The sequence below is a fragment of the Ailuropoda melanoleuca genome, chromosome 2 (genome assembly GCF_002007445.2).
Source record: "Ailuropoda melanoleuca isolate Jingjing chromosome 2, ASM200744v2, whole genome shotgun sequence".
Taxonomy (NCBI): domain Eukaryota; kingdom Metazoa; phylum Chordata; class Mammalia; order Carnivora; family Ursidae; genus Ailuropoda; species Ailuropoda melanoleuca.
Window position 1 is genome coordinate 86,409,801 of NC_048219.1, and position 17,345 is coordinate 86,427,145.

A 17,345-nucleotide genomic window follows, 5' to 3' on the forward strand; every position below is an offset into this window, starting at 1 on the left:
ATAGAAGCAGGGCCAAATTTTATTAAGACAAACTACACGTATTATTTCCTATTTCATTCCTGAAAGTCCCATCATCGAGGACTGATCTCATAGGATTTCTAATCCAAGAACACTCGTTTCACAAAACAAACCCATTTCAGAGATGAAAGGAGTCTTTTTGTTGTTGTTTTGGAGAAAGAATCTTAATGCCGGTGCCAGACAATAGATAAAAAGGTGTCCTCTCTAGGGACCTCTGATGACCAGTCATTCTTCCCTAAATGGTGTCCCGGTCAGTCCCTTACATCTCTCTACCCTCATCCTTCTCTCCACCTACCAATAGCAGCCAAACATCAGCTGAGGGGCCTGGAGATGGATGGGGAGGGGGCAGAGGCTGAGCTTCCTTCTGAGCCCTCCCTCCTCTACCCCAGCCTCTCATCTGCATAGGCCAATGCCACTGGAAACAGTGAGGCTCAGCCCCTCTGCCAGCATCTGTAGGTGAGGGCAGGAAGTCACAAGTTCCTCTAAGTTTTCCTTTACTTATTTCAGACTCCCCTCCCCTTCACACACCCTGTCAGTGTACACACTCACACACACACACACACACACACACACACACATGCATGCATTTTAAAAAGTAATCATCTCCCTTTAAGTCTCAGTATCCATTTCTGAGTATCCACCTATTATGGATGGACTGAACAGAGAAACCAGGCCAGTCCCTGGGAAGGCAGGGCTTTTCCGCAGTCACCACTGCTTTCCAGCTGTCTCATTAGAAGCATCAGGGAGACATAGGAATCTCTGTGCTCTAAAATGAGGCCCCTGCCAAGAAAGCTGGAGATTCCCTTACCACTTCCATGCCCCTGCTAAGCCCTCCAGGGAGACAGAGATCTGGGAGCTCCATAGCTGTCATCACACCTCCTCTTGGCACTCTAAATTGGCAGTCAGAAAGGGAAATAAATAGGAGGGAAAAACAGTTTTCCAGTATTTTCTCTTTTTTTTTTATTTTTATCTTCACAGCAGAATTATTTTTTCCCAAAGGGAATCTGAGAAGCACAATGCCCTCTTTGTTTTAATAAGACCTAGGGAAATTCCAATGGCCTTTGTGGCTGGTGATCTGGTCAGGATCTGAGAGAGGACGACGGCTTCTTGGGCACTCTGGTCGATAAGGTCTTTAGGGAGCACTGGGTGAACAGCCAAAGGAGGAAGGGATGGGATGGTTTCTATCATCGGGTTGAGCTGTAAAGGAGCTGCAGGATGACAGGTGGTGGCAGGGATTCCAGTGGAGCCTGTGTATACAGTCACTCCCTGGGGGAGCTTGCACCCCCATGGGCTAGTTGTCACCCTGGCAGAAGTAAGGCTGCAGCATCAGTAAGGTGGGACATTTGCCAGAGGTACATACCAAAGCACTTGTAAAGTTGAGGCTGCTGGTCAAGTTCCAAGGACCTCTTTTTAAGTAAGACTGGGTAGAGGGAGGACAGCCAAGGGCAGCCCAAGGCCACCTCACCATCACTCCAAGGTTTGACCCATGGAGACAACAGATTCAAGAGCACATCTAATGTAAGTTCCTTGATTGATGCTCTTTATTGGCTGGGAACTTTGGGCTCTTCCTTGCAAGAAGAAAGGTGATCAGGTCAAGGAAGCCATAGAAACTTGGAGAACCCATCTGGTATGTGGCTGGTATGTAGAAAGCCATTCTGTCCTTCTGGCTATCCCTCCCAGGCTAGATTTACCACTGTTCCCTTTTCTTCTTCTACCCTGTTGACTGAAGAATCTGAAAGCCTTCTATGTACACGGGGTAGAGGATGGGTAGGGACAGCAACCTGGGTGGGTAGCCATGTTGCTGCCTGCACTCGAAGAGCTCTGGTCCTACCTTCTGGAATAAATGAGCAATCCCATTGAGATCCGAAGCCCAAAAGGAGCAGAGCAGGTATAAGACTGAGAGATGGGGTTGGTAGGGACACATCTTCCCTCTATGAGCTTCCTCTGTTCCCACCTGGTCCTGGTTCCCCCACACTGGAGGGTCACACTGATAGGTCATCTGACCTGGCCTTGCTGCTGGCCTTGCTGAGACGGCGCTTGTCGCTCTGATAGCCATGGGGAAGGCGGTGACCTGGGGAGGCTCCATTGGGTACCTCAGGCTTCTGGGCATAACGGATGTGAATGAAACCCTCCCCAGGAATTGGCTCCTGACCTTGTACTTGCTCAGTGGCCAGGTTGTCAGTGTTCTGCTGGGAAGCCATCTTGTTACTGAAGGGATTGAAGAATTTCCCGTCAGGGCCATTCTCCAGGCACTGATTGAAGTCAGGGGGTGGTGTACAATTCTGGACTATGCCAGCAGAGGGGCCAGGAAGCTGACACTCAACCATGCCCTGCCTAGACTTGACAAAGCGCTGTCTGATCTTCTTCCAGCCCAGGTGGTAGAGCTCAGCCAGGCTGAGGAAGAGGGACAGTGCAGCCACAGCCAGCATAAAGACGATGAAGACATTCTTCTCTGTGGGCCGGGATACATAACAGTTGACGGGGTGGGGGCAGGGACTCCTGCGGCAGACATGCAGGGTGTCCAGGAAGATCCCGTAGAGGAGGTACTGGCCCACAATGAAGGCCACTTCCATGGTAGTGCGGATCAGGATGCTGCAGACATAGGTGTTGAGCAGAGTGCCCTGGAGGACAATCCTCCCATTCACTTCTTCCCAGCAGGACAGCTCTGCCTTCTCAGCCACTGGGTACTCATAAGAGCCAGTGCCCTGGACCTCTTTGGCCCTCTCAGCCTCCCGCAGCTTCCGCTTCTCCTGCATGCGCACCGTGTGCATGGCATGGCCCATGTATACCAGTGATGGTGTGGACACGAAGATGATCTGCAGCACCCAGTAGCGGATGTGCGAGATGGGGAAGGCTTGGTCATAGCAGACGTTCCCGCAGCCAGGCTGCATGGTATCACACTGGAAATCTGCCTGCTCATCCCCCCAGGATGACTCGGCAGCCGTGCCCAGCACCAACATGCGGAATATGAAGAGGACGGTGAGCCAGACCTTGCCGATCACTGTAGAGTGCTTGTGTACTTCCTCCAGGAACTCTCCCAGGAAGCTCCAGTCACCCATCCTGGCTCAGCAGGAGATGGCCACCAGGACTTCTGCAAATGGGGCAGAGAGAAAGAAAGAAAAGGAGAGGGATGCTTCTGCAAAGTCTGGAGGGTCCAATCATGCTCTGGGATTCCACCGATCCATTCTTTAACAAAGTGCGACTCATGAGCCAAATTCACCTAAAAAGCTCTTTTTTCCAAGCCAGCAAAAGTAAAAGGAAATAGATTAAAAATGGTCGTGTTAACAAGATTAGAGTGTGATTCCCACACTTGAATGGATCTAGAAATCAACTGAGGAGCGTGTTACAAGTGGGTTCTGTGCTGTTATCTCCAGAGAGTCTACCTCGGGAAGTCTGGGGCTGTCCCTGGAACCGCGATCTGCCCTGAGCAGTGCAGGTTACTCTGAGGCAGCCCAGGTCACTCTGAGACAGGCCAGGTTGCTCTAAGGCAGGCCATGTGAAGACCATGCCTGGAGAAACACCGGTGAAGTAGGAAGCACACAGGACTGATCTCTGCTGTCGTGAGTCTGGCCGTGTGCCTCACTAGTCTGCATCCTTGTCTGTAAAGTGGGGATGGAAAACAGCTGCATTAGAGTTGTGAGGGTTAAATGAGGTGATAGGTTGGGAATCATAACTCAAATGTTCCATATGTTTGAATGGCCACCAGTTGAAAAAGAATTATTTTAGCTCCAGAAGGTGGAACTGGATGAAGAGGAAGCAATGAGGGTGGGGGTGGGAAGTCTGGCCTCTCAGAATGCATCCTCTGACTTTCAGAACCATCCCCAGTTGTACCGGGAGATGGCGAACAAAAACGTGTTGGGCCACACCAGCTCTGGGCACTGCAGATGAGTGCTCAGGTTCCCCTGGTGGGTAGGCAGCTGGCAATGCCAATCTCCTACACCTCAGGGCAGTGCAGCCATTCAGGGGTAGAGCTCCTTGTCCTCCCGCAGGAAGTCCCATGCACAGACCTGCCACACAGAACCTTCTCTCAGCAGGCCCTTTCCTGCTTCTTCAGCCTTATTTCTTGTCTGTCCCCATTAGTTCCTTTTGTTCTGCCAAGCCACATCCCGGAAGATTCCCAGATGCCTTCTTCCCAGTTACCTCCTACATGCCCCCTCACCCCTAGCTAAATCCTATCAACCCTCAGAACTTAACCCAGTCATGGCTCCCTCCAGCCCTCCCTGCTCCTTCAAGCTGAGCCTCTACAGCTCCTGTGGTGGTCCTAGGGACACTCAGTTCCCTCCTAGCACCTGCCTTCTTGTTTTGTGGCCTTCTGCCTGTCTGTGTTCTTCTAGTAGGGCTCCATGAGAACAGAGATTGCCTTTTCCTCTGTATCATCAACACCTGGCCAAGAGCCTGGCCTGGAGTGGGTGCTTAGTAAATCTTAGTTGAGTGAATGAAGGGTGGCAGACTCTGGTATGGCAAATCAATTCCCTATTCTTTGCCTGCATCCCGTTAGCAGGGTGAAAAGGCCAGATTTCACTTTCTCAGTCCCCACTGCAGTTAGATCTGGTCAGCAAGGTATGGTGAGAGTCTAATGTAGAGGGAGTGCTCTAGAAACTGTTTTTCCATCCCCAGTAAATGGAGGGAGACTCACTGGAGGTCCTCCCCGCCCCTCCACCCCGCCACCCCCACTACTTCCTGCCCATGGACAGGGCTATTTGAGCCAAGATGTCTGAAGCTGTCCAGAGATTCTCAGAAATGCCAACCAATGTCGGGAGGCCTCTGAATCAGCTCTTGAATCTCCGACCTCCAGAATTCTTATTTGATGAGCAATAAATGTTCTTATGGCTTAAACCTCTAACCAATCCTAATCAACAGAATGAAAAAAAAAAAAAAGAGGGGACTGAACATAAATATTCCCTTCTTGTAATCATAAAACCTCAGAATCTAATGGGATCTTAGAGATTGTCAAGTTCAAACCTTGACCTTCACATCTTTGCTGCCAATATGCCCCTGGTTCCTATCCTAACATTCTTTATGCAAATAAGGAAGGACAGGGTGGGGTGCTGTATTTCATGGTGCAAGCGTCCTTGACTCCTGAATTGAGACCTTGACAGAGACCAGCCTCTTGGCCCTGCTCCCCAACCCTGAGAGTCCACACATGAGTGGAAAGGGCCTTATCTCTGTCCCGCTCCACATCAAAGAATCATCCAGGTCTTGAGGCCTTTCCTCTGGTTTGTGATCAGACACCTGCCCTTTCCCTTAGTTGGTGAAGGCTCCCCCTCCCTTAGCCTCCAAATGTGGAAAATTGTGGAGCATTTGCTCAAAAGGAAAATGGATGATTAGATAAGAGTTTGAATGGTCTGTCATCTCTTCTAGGCACATGCATAGTGTTCAGCACCTTCAGGGTCATCCACACACGTGCAGGGACCAGGATGAGCTGAGTGTCTGGGGGGGTGGAGAAGGAGAGGGAGAGAAGGGAAGAGGAGGAGCAAAAAGAGGGAAAAGACAAGCAGGAGTTGGGAATGGAAAAAGAGAGACCATGTAGTGGTTAAGAGAATATAGTTTGGGGGTAGCTAAGTGGAGTTCAAATCCCTATTAATATCGCTGAGCTTGGAGAAGCTACTGGATCTGTATCTCAAATTCCCTATCTGCAAAATAAGGATACTCCAGTGTTATGAGGTGATGTATGAAAAGCACTTAGCGCAGTGCTCAGCATATAAGAGCTAAAGAATAAAAGGCAGCCTTTACTAGCAAGGAAAGTGGTGGGGGAAGACAGGAACAGAGAATGAGGGAGAGAGAGAAGAAAGTAGAGAGAAGTGCATTACAAAGAAGAGAGAAACACATGTAAGAGCAGAAGGAGAGAAAGTGAAAGGGAAACAGAAATGGAAATAAAAAAGAAACAAAAAGAAAGAGAAACAAATGTCATATTCTTCAAAAATTTGGGGCAAGTTTTCCAAACTGTGCTCAATCCCTGAGATTGAGACTTTTCCCCTGATCTTCTGACTCTGACGCTCATTCCTTGCAAGTCCCCCAGGAGATCTAAAAATAGGTCCAGGCAAAGAATGTGACACTTTGGTCTGGTCTGTCAAGAGCCTTGACTGCTGACCCCCTCACTTGTGGTGCAAGGAATCCCACCTGGAAGGAGGAAAACACAGGTACTAGAAAGGAACATCGTGGAAGAGGAGAAAAAGAGTGACATCAGATAACCTGCCTCATGGGGAAGGAACAAGAGAGACTAGCTGACAGGGTGGGGGTGGCAACAAATAGGGTGCAGGACAAGTCTCATTTGTGACTTCCTGGATGACCCAGGCGAGGGCAGAGAAACTTAAAATTGCTACCATGTACCAGCTGCTCAGTTTATAATATGAAAGTCAGTTTCCCAGCTACACTGGGTCCCTTCAGGTCCCCCACAACCTCAGCCAAAGAAATATGGAGATTAGATACCCATTGAGTTTACTGGGTGTAGAGCATATAAAGTGCTTTGTAGATTATTATCCGTTTCTTGGCAGGAAGTGTGTTAGGAGGGGCAAAGGAAGCTGCCCATGCCATGAATAAATTCTATCAAATACAATGGTAATAATATACCTCACTGCTTTAGCTGTGATCTTCACTGCCTTCCTACTGCTTCTGCTTATAAAGTTAAGACGCTTTAACTTGTAGTCGAGATCCTCCCCAGCACAGCTTCATCCTACCTTCTTCCCTGTTCCTCTCACATACTGCATACTTAGGCTACATGATTCTCCATACACACGTACATGGCCCACACCTTCTCACCTCTTTGTCTTAGCTCCTTGTATCCCCTCTACCTACAAAGTCCTTCGCTTTCATTCATCCATTTAATATGAGTGGTTACCAGGTATCATGCAAGGCACTAAAGACACAGCAGTTAAAAAGACAAACAAAGAGTCCCTGGCTTTACTGAACTTAACTGCCTTTATATCTGTTAACGAAGGGGAAAGATCAAACACATTGCAATAAAGCATGGTTTGTGTTAACGTTAGGGAAGTGCTATGGAAACACATGCCAGGAGGTTGACTCTGGCTTAGGGGGGTAGGGAAGGGCCTCATTAGGTCAGGGCCCTCTAAGGAGCCCTGGATAATTGAATTCTACAGCCCTTTGCAAGTGATATAAATTCTGAAATCCCCAAGGCAAGAGATGGTCCCTAGAACCCAGATGAGAACATCACCACTCTGTAGTTTCTTCACTCCAACACCTTCAGCATCTTCTTTCAACATGTCACATCCTGGGACAAAACAAACATTTGGAAGAGTCACCAAGGAACTTGTTTAGTAATAGTGCCATGGTGCTTGGATAAGAGGGAAAGGGCCAAAGGAGGGCTTTTGTGTATAATGAGCATGGATCATTTTATTCCCTTACTTTGTGTATAATATGACTACGAATAAAATTCAGATACCTACATTCCCAATCTAGTGTTAGCATTGTTGCCTCCCTACACAGCCAATGTTTTCAAAGAAAACCAACTTAGCGCGTCCTAGGTTAACATAAATTCATAGCGAGGACCTCCTCCTCTGACCCCACAGACCTAGGTAGAAATGGAGAATTCTTTTCTCAAATTGATCTCAGCCCATTTTGAAGTATCTTGAACAATAAAGACTCCAAATTACTGTTCAACATGTAGGATACATTCACACTTATATGTTGCCTTGCACCAATTTTCCAAAATTTTCTATCAGCCAAACCACAAGTACTTTTTTGAGTCCCTGCTATGTGCCTACCGCTATTCTGGGTAATGAAAATGATATCTACGGGGCACCAGACCTGGCACATATTATGCATTCAATGATATCTGTTGAATTAATAAAACCAGGCGTGATTCCTGCCCTCAAGGATTTAACAGCTTTTCCCTTCAAATGAATAATAGACTCCTCAAAGTCAAAAGCCCTGTCTTCTACCTTGTATTCTTTTTGCATTAAGTTCTCACATTAGGTACATAATAAATGTTTTCTTAATGATTGAAAAAAATGTTTGATCTAGCAGTAAGATTACAAAGTGATCCTAGGGAGGCTCAAATCTTCCTTCTTAAGTCCAGCAATAAAAAAGAAAACCTTATAGGGGCACCTGCGTGGCTCAGTTGGTTAAGCAGCCAACTATTGATTGCAGCTCAGATCGTGATCTCGGGGTTGTGAGATGGAGCCCTGTGTTGGGGTCTGTGCTGGGTGTGGAACCTGCTTAAGATTCTCTCCCTCTCCCTCCCTCCCTGCCCCACCTCTCTTTCTCTCTCGCCCCCTCTCTTAAAAAAGTAATAAATAAATAAATAAAACCTTATACAGTTCAAGATGTGCTTCTCCTCCCTTCTCTTGTTCACTCCAAAAGGGTGGACCACATTTGTTTTGTTCATGACTGACTATCTTCAGGACACATAGATACTCAATTTTTATTGTTGAATGGAAGAATCCTCATAACCACTTTGGGGGGTGATGGTTATTGCCTCTGTTTTGCAGAGAAGGAGACATCTACAGAAGGTAAGAGATTTGCTCAAGAAATGAAGACAAATGGAGGTAGAACCTAGACTCCAGAGTTTCTGATCAGGTCTGGTGCACACCAGAAAGCTTCCCTCCATCTTCCTTCTAAGGGTGGAGCCCATTAATTTTTATGCCTCCCCAGTTCGGAACTTCAAAAGTTCCTTTGTACCCTGGGCATTGAGTTATTTGAGACATGACTGCCATTTAGTGATAAAGCCTGGCAGTCAGTTTTTAAGCAATCGAGCAAATATTTATGATGCTCCCTTGATGTGACCAGGACTTGGTGGGATGCTGAGGGGATTATGGGAAAGTACACTTCAGTTCACCTTCGCAAACATTTACTGAGTGTCCGCTTATGCAGCAGAAGTTAGGGATCCAAAGATCAGTTAGACTCTATGTTGAAGAAAATCACTGTCCAGTGAGGGACAAACAAAACCAAATACACAAATATACTGGGATTCCCCAAAGAGGCAAACTCTGAGTAGGAGTTAGGTGGAGGTGAAGTTTGTAGAGGTGAGGAGTTGGGGGGAGAGGGGAGGTACAGGAGAGATAGGGGCATTCCAGACAAAGGCAACCACATGAACAAATCCACCAAGTGAAACCCAGCATGGTATTAGAGGACAATGAGCAGAACAGGGAGGTAGTCTGCAGAATAGGCAGAGGCAGATTAGGGAGAGCTTTGGAGGCCATACCTAGGAATTTAGATAGTTCTCAACCCCTACAATAGACCATGTTGAGTACATATCTTGCTCCTGTGGGCAGACCCTAATGGGACAAAGCCCTCAAGTGGGGTGGGGACAGAAAGCACGGCACAGTCAATAATCACCCTGCTTGCGGCAGTCATTTAGTAGTGGCTGCAGCATAAACTATGTAGGCTGCAGGTGACAGGTGCCATCCAGCTCAATGCTGAAACAGCACCCTGTCTCTTCTGCTCAAGAAAGCATATTGCAAGGAAGCAGGAAGCTACCATAGGGATGCCTTGAAAATTCTCTTCTATTGATTCTAATTCTGTCCTCTAGAGCCACACATAGCAGACTTTCTAATTTCTGTGTCCCCCACCGTCACCCCAAGTCAGCAGCTGGGACTTGGACTGAACTGTAAAACCACTGGGGTTTCAAATACATAATGAGAATTATTTGCTTTATTGGCTGTGTATTCTCTCTCCAACCCTACCCTGAGCTCCTTGAAGACAAGGCCCATATCTGTTCATCATTGTGTCCTCCTCCCAAGTCCCCCTGCCCTCTCTTCTCTCTTACTGCTTAAGATTGTGTCTTGCACCTGGTAGGTTGATTTGTGCACTTTTAAAAAATCAACTGCAGTAAATGAATTACCGCGTTCAGCTCACTCAAAACACCTAATGCCAATAGAGGGACTCCCTGCGAAGTGACCTTGGGTCACCTGCACAATGACTGTGGTGAGCAGAACACCAGGGAGACAGAAGCCGCTGAGCCTTCCCTCTGCCTGTGACAGCACCTTCGCCTCAGCGGAGCAGGACTGGCTGGGTCTAGAGCAGAGACGTCCGCTCACCATGGACTATTTTTTCTCCACCTCCACCCTACAGATCACTGGGGCGCTCACTCAAGTTCGTCAAAATTAGATTATAAGACCACTCCAGAGAGTCTGAGTCTAATTCTGGACAATGACACATGTTCTGTACATTATCTAAGAGATCTCTGGTTCTCGATAAAGGTTGTTATTCACAGTAATAATAACAGCAGTCTGGGCCCATGCTATAATTCCACTCATCACACAATGGAATGTGGCACAGAGCTTCCCAATTAAGAGAATTCTGTTGTGAAAGGACCCAAAGGGCCTCACTTAAAGGATCCTTGGACACAGTTTCACGTCAGTGCAGCTCAGTTCAGAAAGTGTTTATTGAGCTCCTGTGCTAAACCAGACATCAAAGGTGGCTTTATAAAGTAAAGTACTAAGTATAACATCATCTAAGAACTCTTTTGTACCTTATTCATGAATACACGTCTTTCTGATTTCCCCTCCCCCCAACGGTTTCTCACTAAAATGGAGAGATGCAGGGAGGATTGCGTGAGAAAGTGGTCTTGATCTTCAGCACTTCAGCAATCGTCCTTATCCTTGGAGAGTCTCAGCTCCATTTTCTAGTTTACCTAAAGTTACACACAAGAGACTTTGAATGTGGTGATAATGATAATAATAAAATTAAGCTATTGAGATCTCACTATGTGCCAGACATTCTACAAGTTTCTTGATATATTTTTTCTCATTTGATTGTCTCAACAACTTGAGCAAGTAGGGATCACCCCCGTCCCCTTTATACGGGCTCAGGGAGGTTGACTGAGCAATGTCACTCGAGGGGGACTTGCTGGTAAGTGGTGGAGTTGACACCAAACCCAGCTCTGGTCTTGTCTGACAGCAATACGTCTGCCTTAACAATTGTGCTGGATTCCATCTAAATCACCTAAAGTTCCTTTCTTTAAAAATCCTTACCAGTCAGAGGCTGGCCACTTTGACATAAGGTGAGTGCTGCAGGGATGTTTTCAAGGTGACTGTTAGAATCGGGAGTTGATTTGCAAATGCTTGGGGGTAATTCCCACATTTAGAATTTCTACTCTTTTTCGGACTGAGTTTTGGGGTAGCCTCTTCAACCTCAGGCAAAACAATCAGGCAGGTAATACAGCTACAGCTATTGAGCTAGGCTGTGTGGGCAACTTTCTCAGAAGTCCAGTGGGGGGCTTCCACCCCTGAACCTCAATCACTGAAGAGGGGAGAGGGAGACAGAGATGAGAAAGAGGTAGAAGGACACAGATGAAGGGGATGGAGTGTCACTTTAGCCTTCCTTTGACTCCAGCCGATGGCAGATAATTAACCTCTCTTAAAATTTCATTATTTTATTCTAGCCAGGACAGAGTGGTCCACTCAGAAACACTCTGCAGGCAGACTGTTGTTTCAAAGCCAAGAAGGTGGAAGGGAGCAAAGTGGAGGAGAATTATGCTGAGATAAGTAATTTTCTTGTTAAATTGTTGGAAGAAGAAATATTTATAAGAAGTGGGTGGGAGGTGGTGGCAAATGGAGATATTTGATTACAATGAAATATTGGGAGGTCCTTATTAATTACCCCCCAAAGGTTGATTAAAGCCTATGCAGTTATTAATGAAAATTATATTTATGAGACACTCAGATTTCTTTATTATTTCTACCATTTGTCATATATGCATAGTATGGTAGAGCTGAAAGAAATCTAGACATCAATGAAAATCAATCCCTTATATTTATGCAAGCTGAAGACCAGGGTCCAGGGAAGTTAAGTAATAGGGCTAACAGATACCACTAAGTTGAGTGTTTTCCATGTGTGAAGCATTTTACAACTATACTTTTAACCTTTATACTAATTCTTCTAGGAAAGTAATTATTATCCCATTTTACAGTGGAGAAAACTGAGGCTCAGAGGTAGCAAATGCTGAGTAAGGGACATGCAGCCGGTCTGCCTGACTCCAAAGCCTACCTTCCCGCTATGTCTCTAAAAGGGAAGGAAAATCAAGGAGGCCCTAGCCCTGACAGCTGGTGACAAACCTGTGACTGGAACTCTGTCCAGTCTCTGAACTCCCCAAGCAGGGCTTTTCCTGCTCTCCCATAAGAGGCCCAGGGTTTTTCCTTTGAGCCCCTGGTTTCTTGGCTGGCCATCGTTTGCATATGCTGTTCCTAGAATTAATGATTCCATTGAAGCCCTCAGCCCACAGTGGTCAGGATTCCCAGACTCTTCAGCATCTGCCACCATTTGGCCAGAATTCACATATAGAAAGTTATTTCCTTTTTTAGCCACTAAGTGCTCTTGGCTGCAGCCGTGTCTACTGCCGGGTTTTCGGCTGGCCAAACAACAGGCTCTGGTGTTCCATTGATGTCAAATCATAACAAGAACAACTGAAACAAAAATAGGAGGTGGGCCTCGTGCTTCCTAAGGAGTAGTGGGATTTGAATCCTGCCTCCACTCCAGTTAGGTGCCTTAGGCAAGTCACTCAGCCTCTCTGTTTCCTCCTCATCTGAAAAAAGAGAATGTTTACTCATGGGGATTCAACAGTATGCGGACGTGTATGCGGACGTGGGAAGCGCCTCCAACAGTATCTGGCACATAGTAGACACTCAATCAGGTTAGTTCCTTGTTTTCTTTTCCGACATTTCCAATAAAGACTCCTCCCAAGCATGATCCAACTAGCCAAGCTGATGCAGAATTTGCAGTGCACCAGGCTGGTTAGAGTGACCCAACAAGAACGCTTATGGGGCACTAGGTGGGGAAGGTGACTGGCAGAGGTGAGGAAAACATGGGTGATGGGAAGGATATTAATTTCACTGTACCTTTGTTATTTTACTAGGCATGCAGACCGTTGGGGGCAAGTGTGGAGAAGAAGGAGGTACAGGGCCCCACTCAGATCAGGCCCCTCTCATTCTTGTAATTGTTCCAGCCTGGTTCTGGACTTTTCTTTAAGTCAAGCCTTTGGGCCTAGAGATGGACTCCATATGAGTCCACATCATAAAAGGTGTGTTTCATGTAATTCCTGCCTTCTGAAAAGCTGTAGCACTTCTGAATCTGATCACCAACCAATCCAAAGGCACATGCACAGGGTAGGATTGAAGCTGCCTCAGTTCTCCTTGGAAGAGAAATCAGTGACCTGTGGAGAAGGGCCATCCCGACCCCTAACCACATGGGCCCCCTCCTGAAGTTCTGAATCGTGAAGATGCCAGGATGGATTCAGATCCTGGAAGTTATCTGTGACCTTGAAAGAGAGGCTCTTCTGAGTCCCAGCTGTTTCTCTATGATTCTAGATGAGACATCCCCCCTCCCCCTGCCCTACCAAGCCTCAGTTTGCTCATGTGTAGACGAAAGCCGTTGAGCTGGATGGTTGCTAAGTTGGAACATCTGAGGACTTTGTGACTTGACCAATTGCGATAGTATGGCAAGTTAGTGGCAAAGCTGAAAGGGAAAGCTAGATTTTCTGACCCCCAGCTTAGATGTCAGCATAGTCCCAGAAGAAATCTGTGCTCATAAAAACCAAGCAGTACTTTCTCAGAATTACACGTCATGGTGAGCCTTCATTGTGGGAAGGCTCTTACATCAAACGAGATGTAGTTCAAAGAAATGGGCTGAGAACCAGGTAACCTGGATTCTACCCTATTGTTCTATTGTTCATTGAGCACTTAATACATAATAACCATTTTAAATACAGGTTTCCCCCACCATACAAAAAAGCACAGTATTCCTATGAAACCAGCTGTAAGCCGAAATAGCAATAAAGCAAAGATACAATGACCATTTCATAAACATGAAAATACTCTTTCAGATTTCCATCAGTGAAAACAGGTGCTATAATGTAGATCTTTTGTAAAAGTGAAATGGCATAAAGCAAATGTTGGATAGTAGGGAAACCTGTACATTATTTTATTTAATCTTCATAAAATCTTATAAGGAAGACATTTATTAACCAGATGAAGAAACTGAGGCTCAGAGACATTAAATAATTTACCCCAGGTCACGCAGCTGAAATTTGATTAACCCAAATGTGATTCCAGATGCCCAGACTCTTCCTTCTGCCCAATCCCTGAATTAGAGGAACTCTAAGATCCCTCTGTGCTATTTTAATACCTCTGATTCTGAGACCTCCTAACTCCCTTTCCTTATGAAAGTAAGTGGATTGTTGAAGGCTGAATTTTTTTTTCCCACGATTTGCTAATACCCAGAAACAACTGAGTGAAAAAGTGGCATCGAGCTGTCATTCTCCAAGAATCTGACTATATAGAAAGGGAATCAGTTTCTTTTCTAGGAGACCTGAAACTTTCCTGGAAAGATGGTCATCTCTCCTCTTTGGTAAGCTTAATGCTCAAGCCCAAGGTGAGGCCAGCTGGCACAGAGGCCTGCTAGAATCCCAGGTGGGGGAGGTCTTCCCTGAGACAGGAGCAGAGCCTGGGCCTTGGGTCTCCCTGGCCCTGAGCACTGAAGGTCTCCTGACTGATCCAGGCAGACAGACTCCCTGTCCAGCTTTCATTGGCTGCAGTGGAATCAGACAGTCCCCAAGGCGCCAGGCTGCACTGTGGTAGCCCTGCTGGCTGCCAGAGCCCAGAACCCTCCACTGCACGCACCCCCACAACAGCCAACAGAGACGGTGAGGAGCAGGTGGGCAAGTGAGTGTTCCTGCCAGAAAACAAAATCGTAGAGATACTTAAATGGAAGAAGCAGGGAGTCCTGGGGAGAAATGGAGGCTCAGAAAACACAGCTGGGGCAGAATTCAGAAGGAGCCTAGGTATAAGTGAGCAGAGCAGGGTATTCTCCCAACCAAATTGACCTGACTCACTGCGTCATCCCTCATGGGTCACTTTCCTTTCCTGGGCTTTGTTTTCCCTATTAGTCGAAGAAGTGTACAGGCAATGTAACAGACCTCTTCCAGTCCTAATGCCTAGGACTTTTGGCCAGGATAAGGAGAGGGGACAGGAGTGAGGCAGCTAGGGAACAACAACAATAAGCAGTTTCAAGAGCCCATAATGAACGTCCATGGGGTTCTAAGGCAGTGGCAAAGCAGGGCAACATGACTGTGTTACTGCCGTGGCTCGATGAACTTCATGTATCTGGGTGAGGGGATGGCCAGAGGGTACCCGTTTGGAAGCCAGGAAACACACCTCTCGGTTTTCTCCACCATGCGCACTGTGGTCAGGGGACGGCTCCTTGGTAGCTGCTGAGTGAGGAAAAGACGTGGAGGGATGGCCAGGGGAGCAGGCTCCACAGCTCCACTGCCCTGGAGAACGTGCCAGAAGGTAGAAAGTTCAGAGGTGTCCCTAGAGAGCAGTGAATCAGGTTCTTGGGCTGAGCTGGGGCTCTGGAGGCTTTGGGTGGAAAAGATGAAGGCCCGCTGATATGAAAGTCAGACTGGGGTGCCTATAAATACCAGCTTGTGTCCCCAGTGGTGAGCCACGCCACCTGGCAAATGAGGGTGCTACACCTGCACATACTGGCTTTTGTCTCCTCTTCGGTTTTGCTAGATTTCTCCTGGGTCTCCTGACTCCTTGTCCAGTGCTCCACGCTGGAGTAGACGCGGCCCTGAGATCAAGACCCGAGCCAAGATCAAGAGTGGCGCGTTTAACCAACTGAGCCATCCAGGCACCCCGCAAAACCCTCATTTCCAGATGAGGAAACTGAGGCCCAGAAGGGGGAAGTGTCTGGGCCAAGGACACAAGCCTCTCAGGGCACAAGAACCCAGGTGTGTCAACCCCAAGTCTGGGTTCTTTCACCACATGCTCAGAAGAGAAGTCAAGGAGTTGACAGAAATCTTTGTGCCCTGCAGCCGTCTACCTTACCCTGTACCCGGGAGGAAAAGGGGCCTTCAGTGGACACCTCTCCCCACTTCCACTCTGAGTCTTCACCAGTCACTTTCCTCCGACAGCGACAGTGAGTGGCAGGCCAGAGTGCTCACAGAGCACAGCGGGGACATGATACTCTGCAGGAAACTAAGCAGGGAATATTTTTAAACCATCCAACATGCCTTAGGGGGGAAAACCAAAACACTCCCCTAGATGCTGCGGAAAGCAGTTCAAAAAAAGATTCCAAGCCTAGAGGAAGCACCATAAAACAGTGATGGTTTTTGTTTTTAAAGGGCCAATTTCACCTTAACCAAAGTTCTTGGAAATGGACCACTGAGCTGCTTGGAAGATGCCCCTGGAGGGCAGCAATTCCGCCAGAGGTAGACCAACTCCAAGGGCCCTCCAATCACATTTCTACAGCTCCTTATAAATCAAGTGAGTAATTTATCCGCTGCTTCACAACCATCCTTCTCCATATATCCCAACCTCACCATTGCAGGGACTAGTGAGGGGCAGGGAATAAGCCCCCAGGTACAGAGAAGGAGCTCTGTTGTTCTCCAGCCTGGAACTCAAGGCTGTCTCTTCGGGCTCCTTCCCACCAACTGGTAGTTTCATCTCTTAAAAGTGAGTCTATCCTTACCTTCTCCCTGGTCCTCCTCTCTGGAACTTCCACGGGGTTCCCCAGTCCTGGGTTCCTGGCTGCCTCCTCCGCTGCCCACTCTTCCCGGCTCTCACTCAGCCTGTCAGTTGCTCTCCCACCCCCTTTTGACTCCGTGTCTGTCGCCCTCCCTCCTCCCACTTCTTCCTACTCTTTCACTCTCCACCCCCTTCCCCCCAGGTCCCTCCCTCCCCGCTCTCCCTCGTGCTCTTAGAATCTCTGCTCGCTTCAAAAGTTTTCTTCCCTCCACCCCCGTGCAGGCTCTTCTTACCACTCTCCTCTCCCGGAGAGAAGAGACAACGGAGTCTTCCTCCTCCCCCGCTGCCCTCCACTGTCATTGTCGCCACAGTCCTGGCGTCCTCCCTCTCCGTTAGCGGGGCGGGTGACACACTGCTTCCCTAGTCTCCGCAGAGCCTCCCCAGGCTCCTCTGGCCAGGGCTGTAATGGGGCATCAGGGGGAAAACTGGCATTACCCAAGAGATCTCTCTTCTCCATCTTTTTCCTACTATCAGAGAAAAAGAGTGCTTCTTCATGGAAGAGGTCTTTTTGGGACCTCCACAATGTCCCCATCAGTGAGCTGAGCAGCAGCTAGCACAGGAAACAATCTCACAACTCAGGAGCTCCAGCACTCAGAATAGATGCCAGGGGTAACTGAAAGCTCCAAAGGACAGGGAGAGGGCACCGCCACTGACCAGGATCATACTCTTCTCTCCCTCTTCTCTAAAGAAAAGAGAACACCTTCTATGTGCCCAACACTGGGCTAGAATATGTATATATATTCCATTTTTATTTCACTTAATCATTCCAGTTTCCAATCCTAAGTAGTAGACATTCCTACATTTGAGGAAATTCAATCATGGTGACCCAGCTGGTAAATGGTAGGG

At 47.5% G+C, this 17,345-nt stretch overlaps 1 protein-coding gene across 1 annotated transcript; it reads right to left on the minus strand.

The window, feature by feature from the left end:
• Positions 1 to 17: 17 nt before the first annotated feature.
• GJA5 (gap junction protein alpha 5) lies at positions 18 to 16,564 on the minus strand. The gene is made up of 2 exons (XM_002924551.4): positions 16,444 to 16,564; positions 18 to 3,109 (listed from the first exon to the last, which is right to left on the minus strand). Exon 2 carries the CDS (start codon positions 3,075 to 3,077, stop codon positions 2,001 to 2,003), a length of 1,077 nt encoding a protein of 358 aa, XP_002924597.1. The 5' UTR covers positions 3,078 to 3,109; positions 16,444 to 16,564; the 3' UTR covers positions 18 to 2,000.
• Between the last annotated feature and the right edge of the window lie 781 nt (positions 16,565 to 17,345).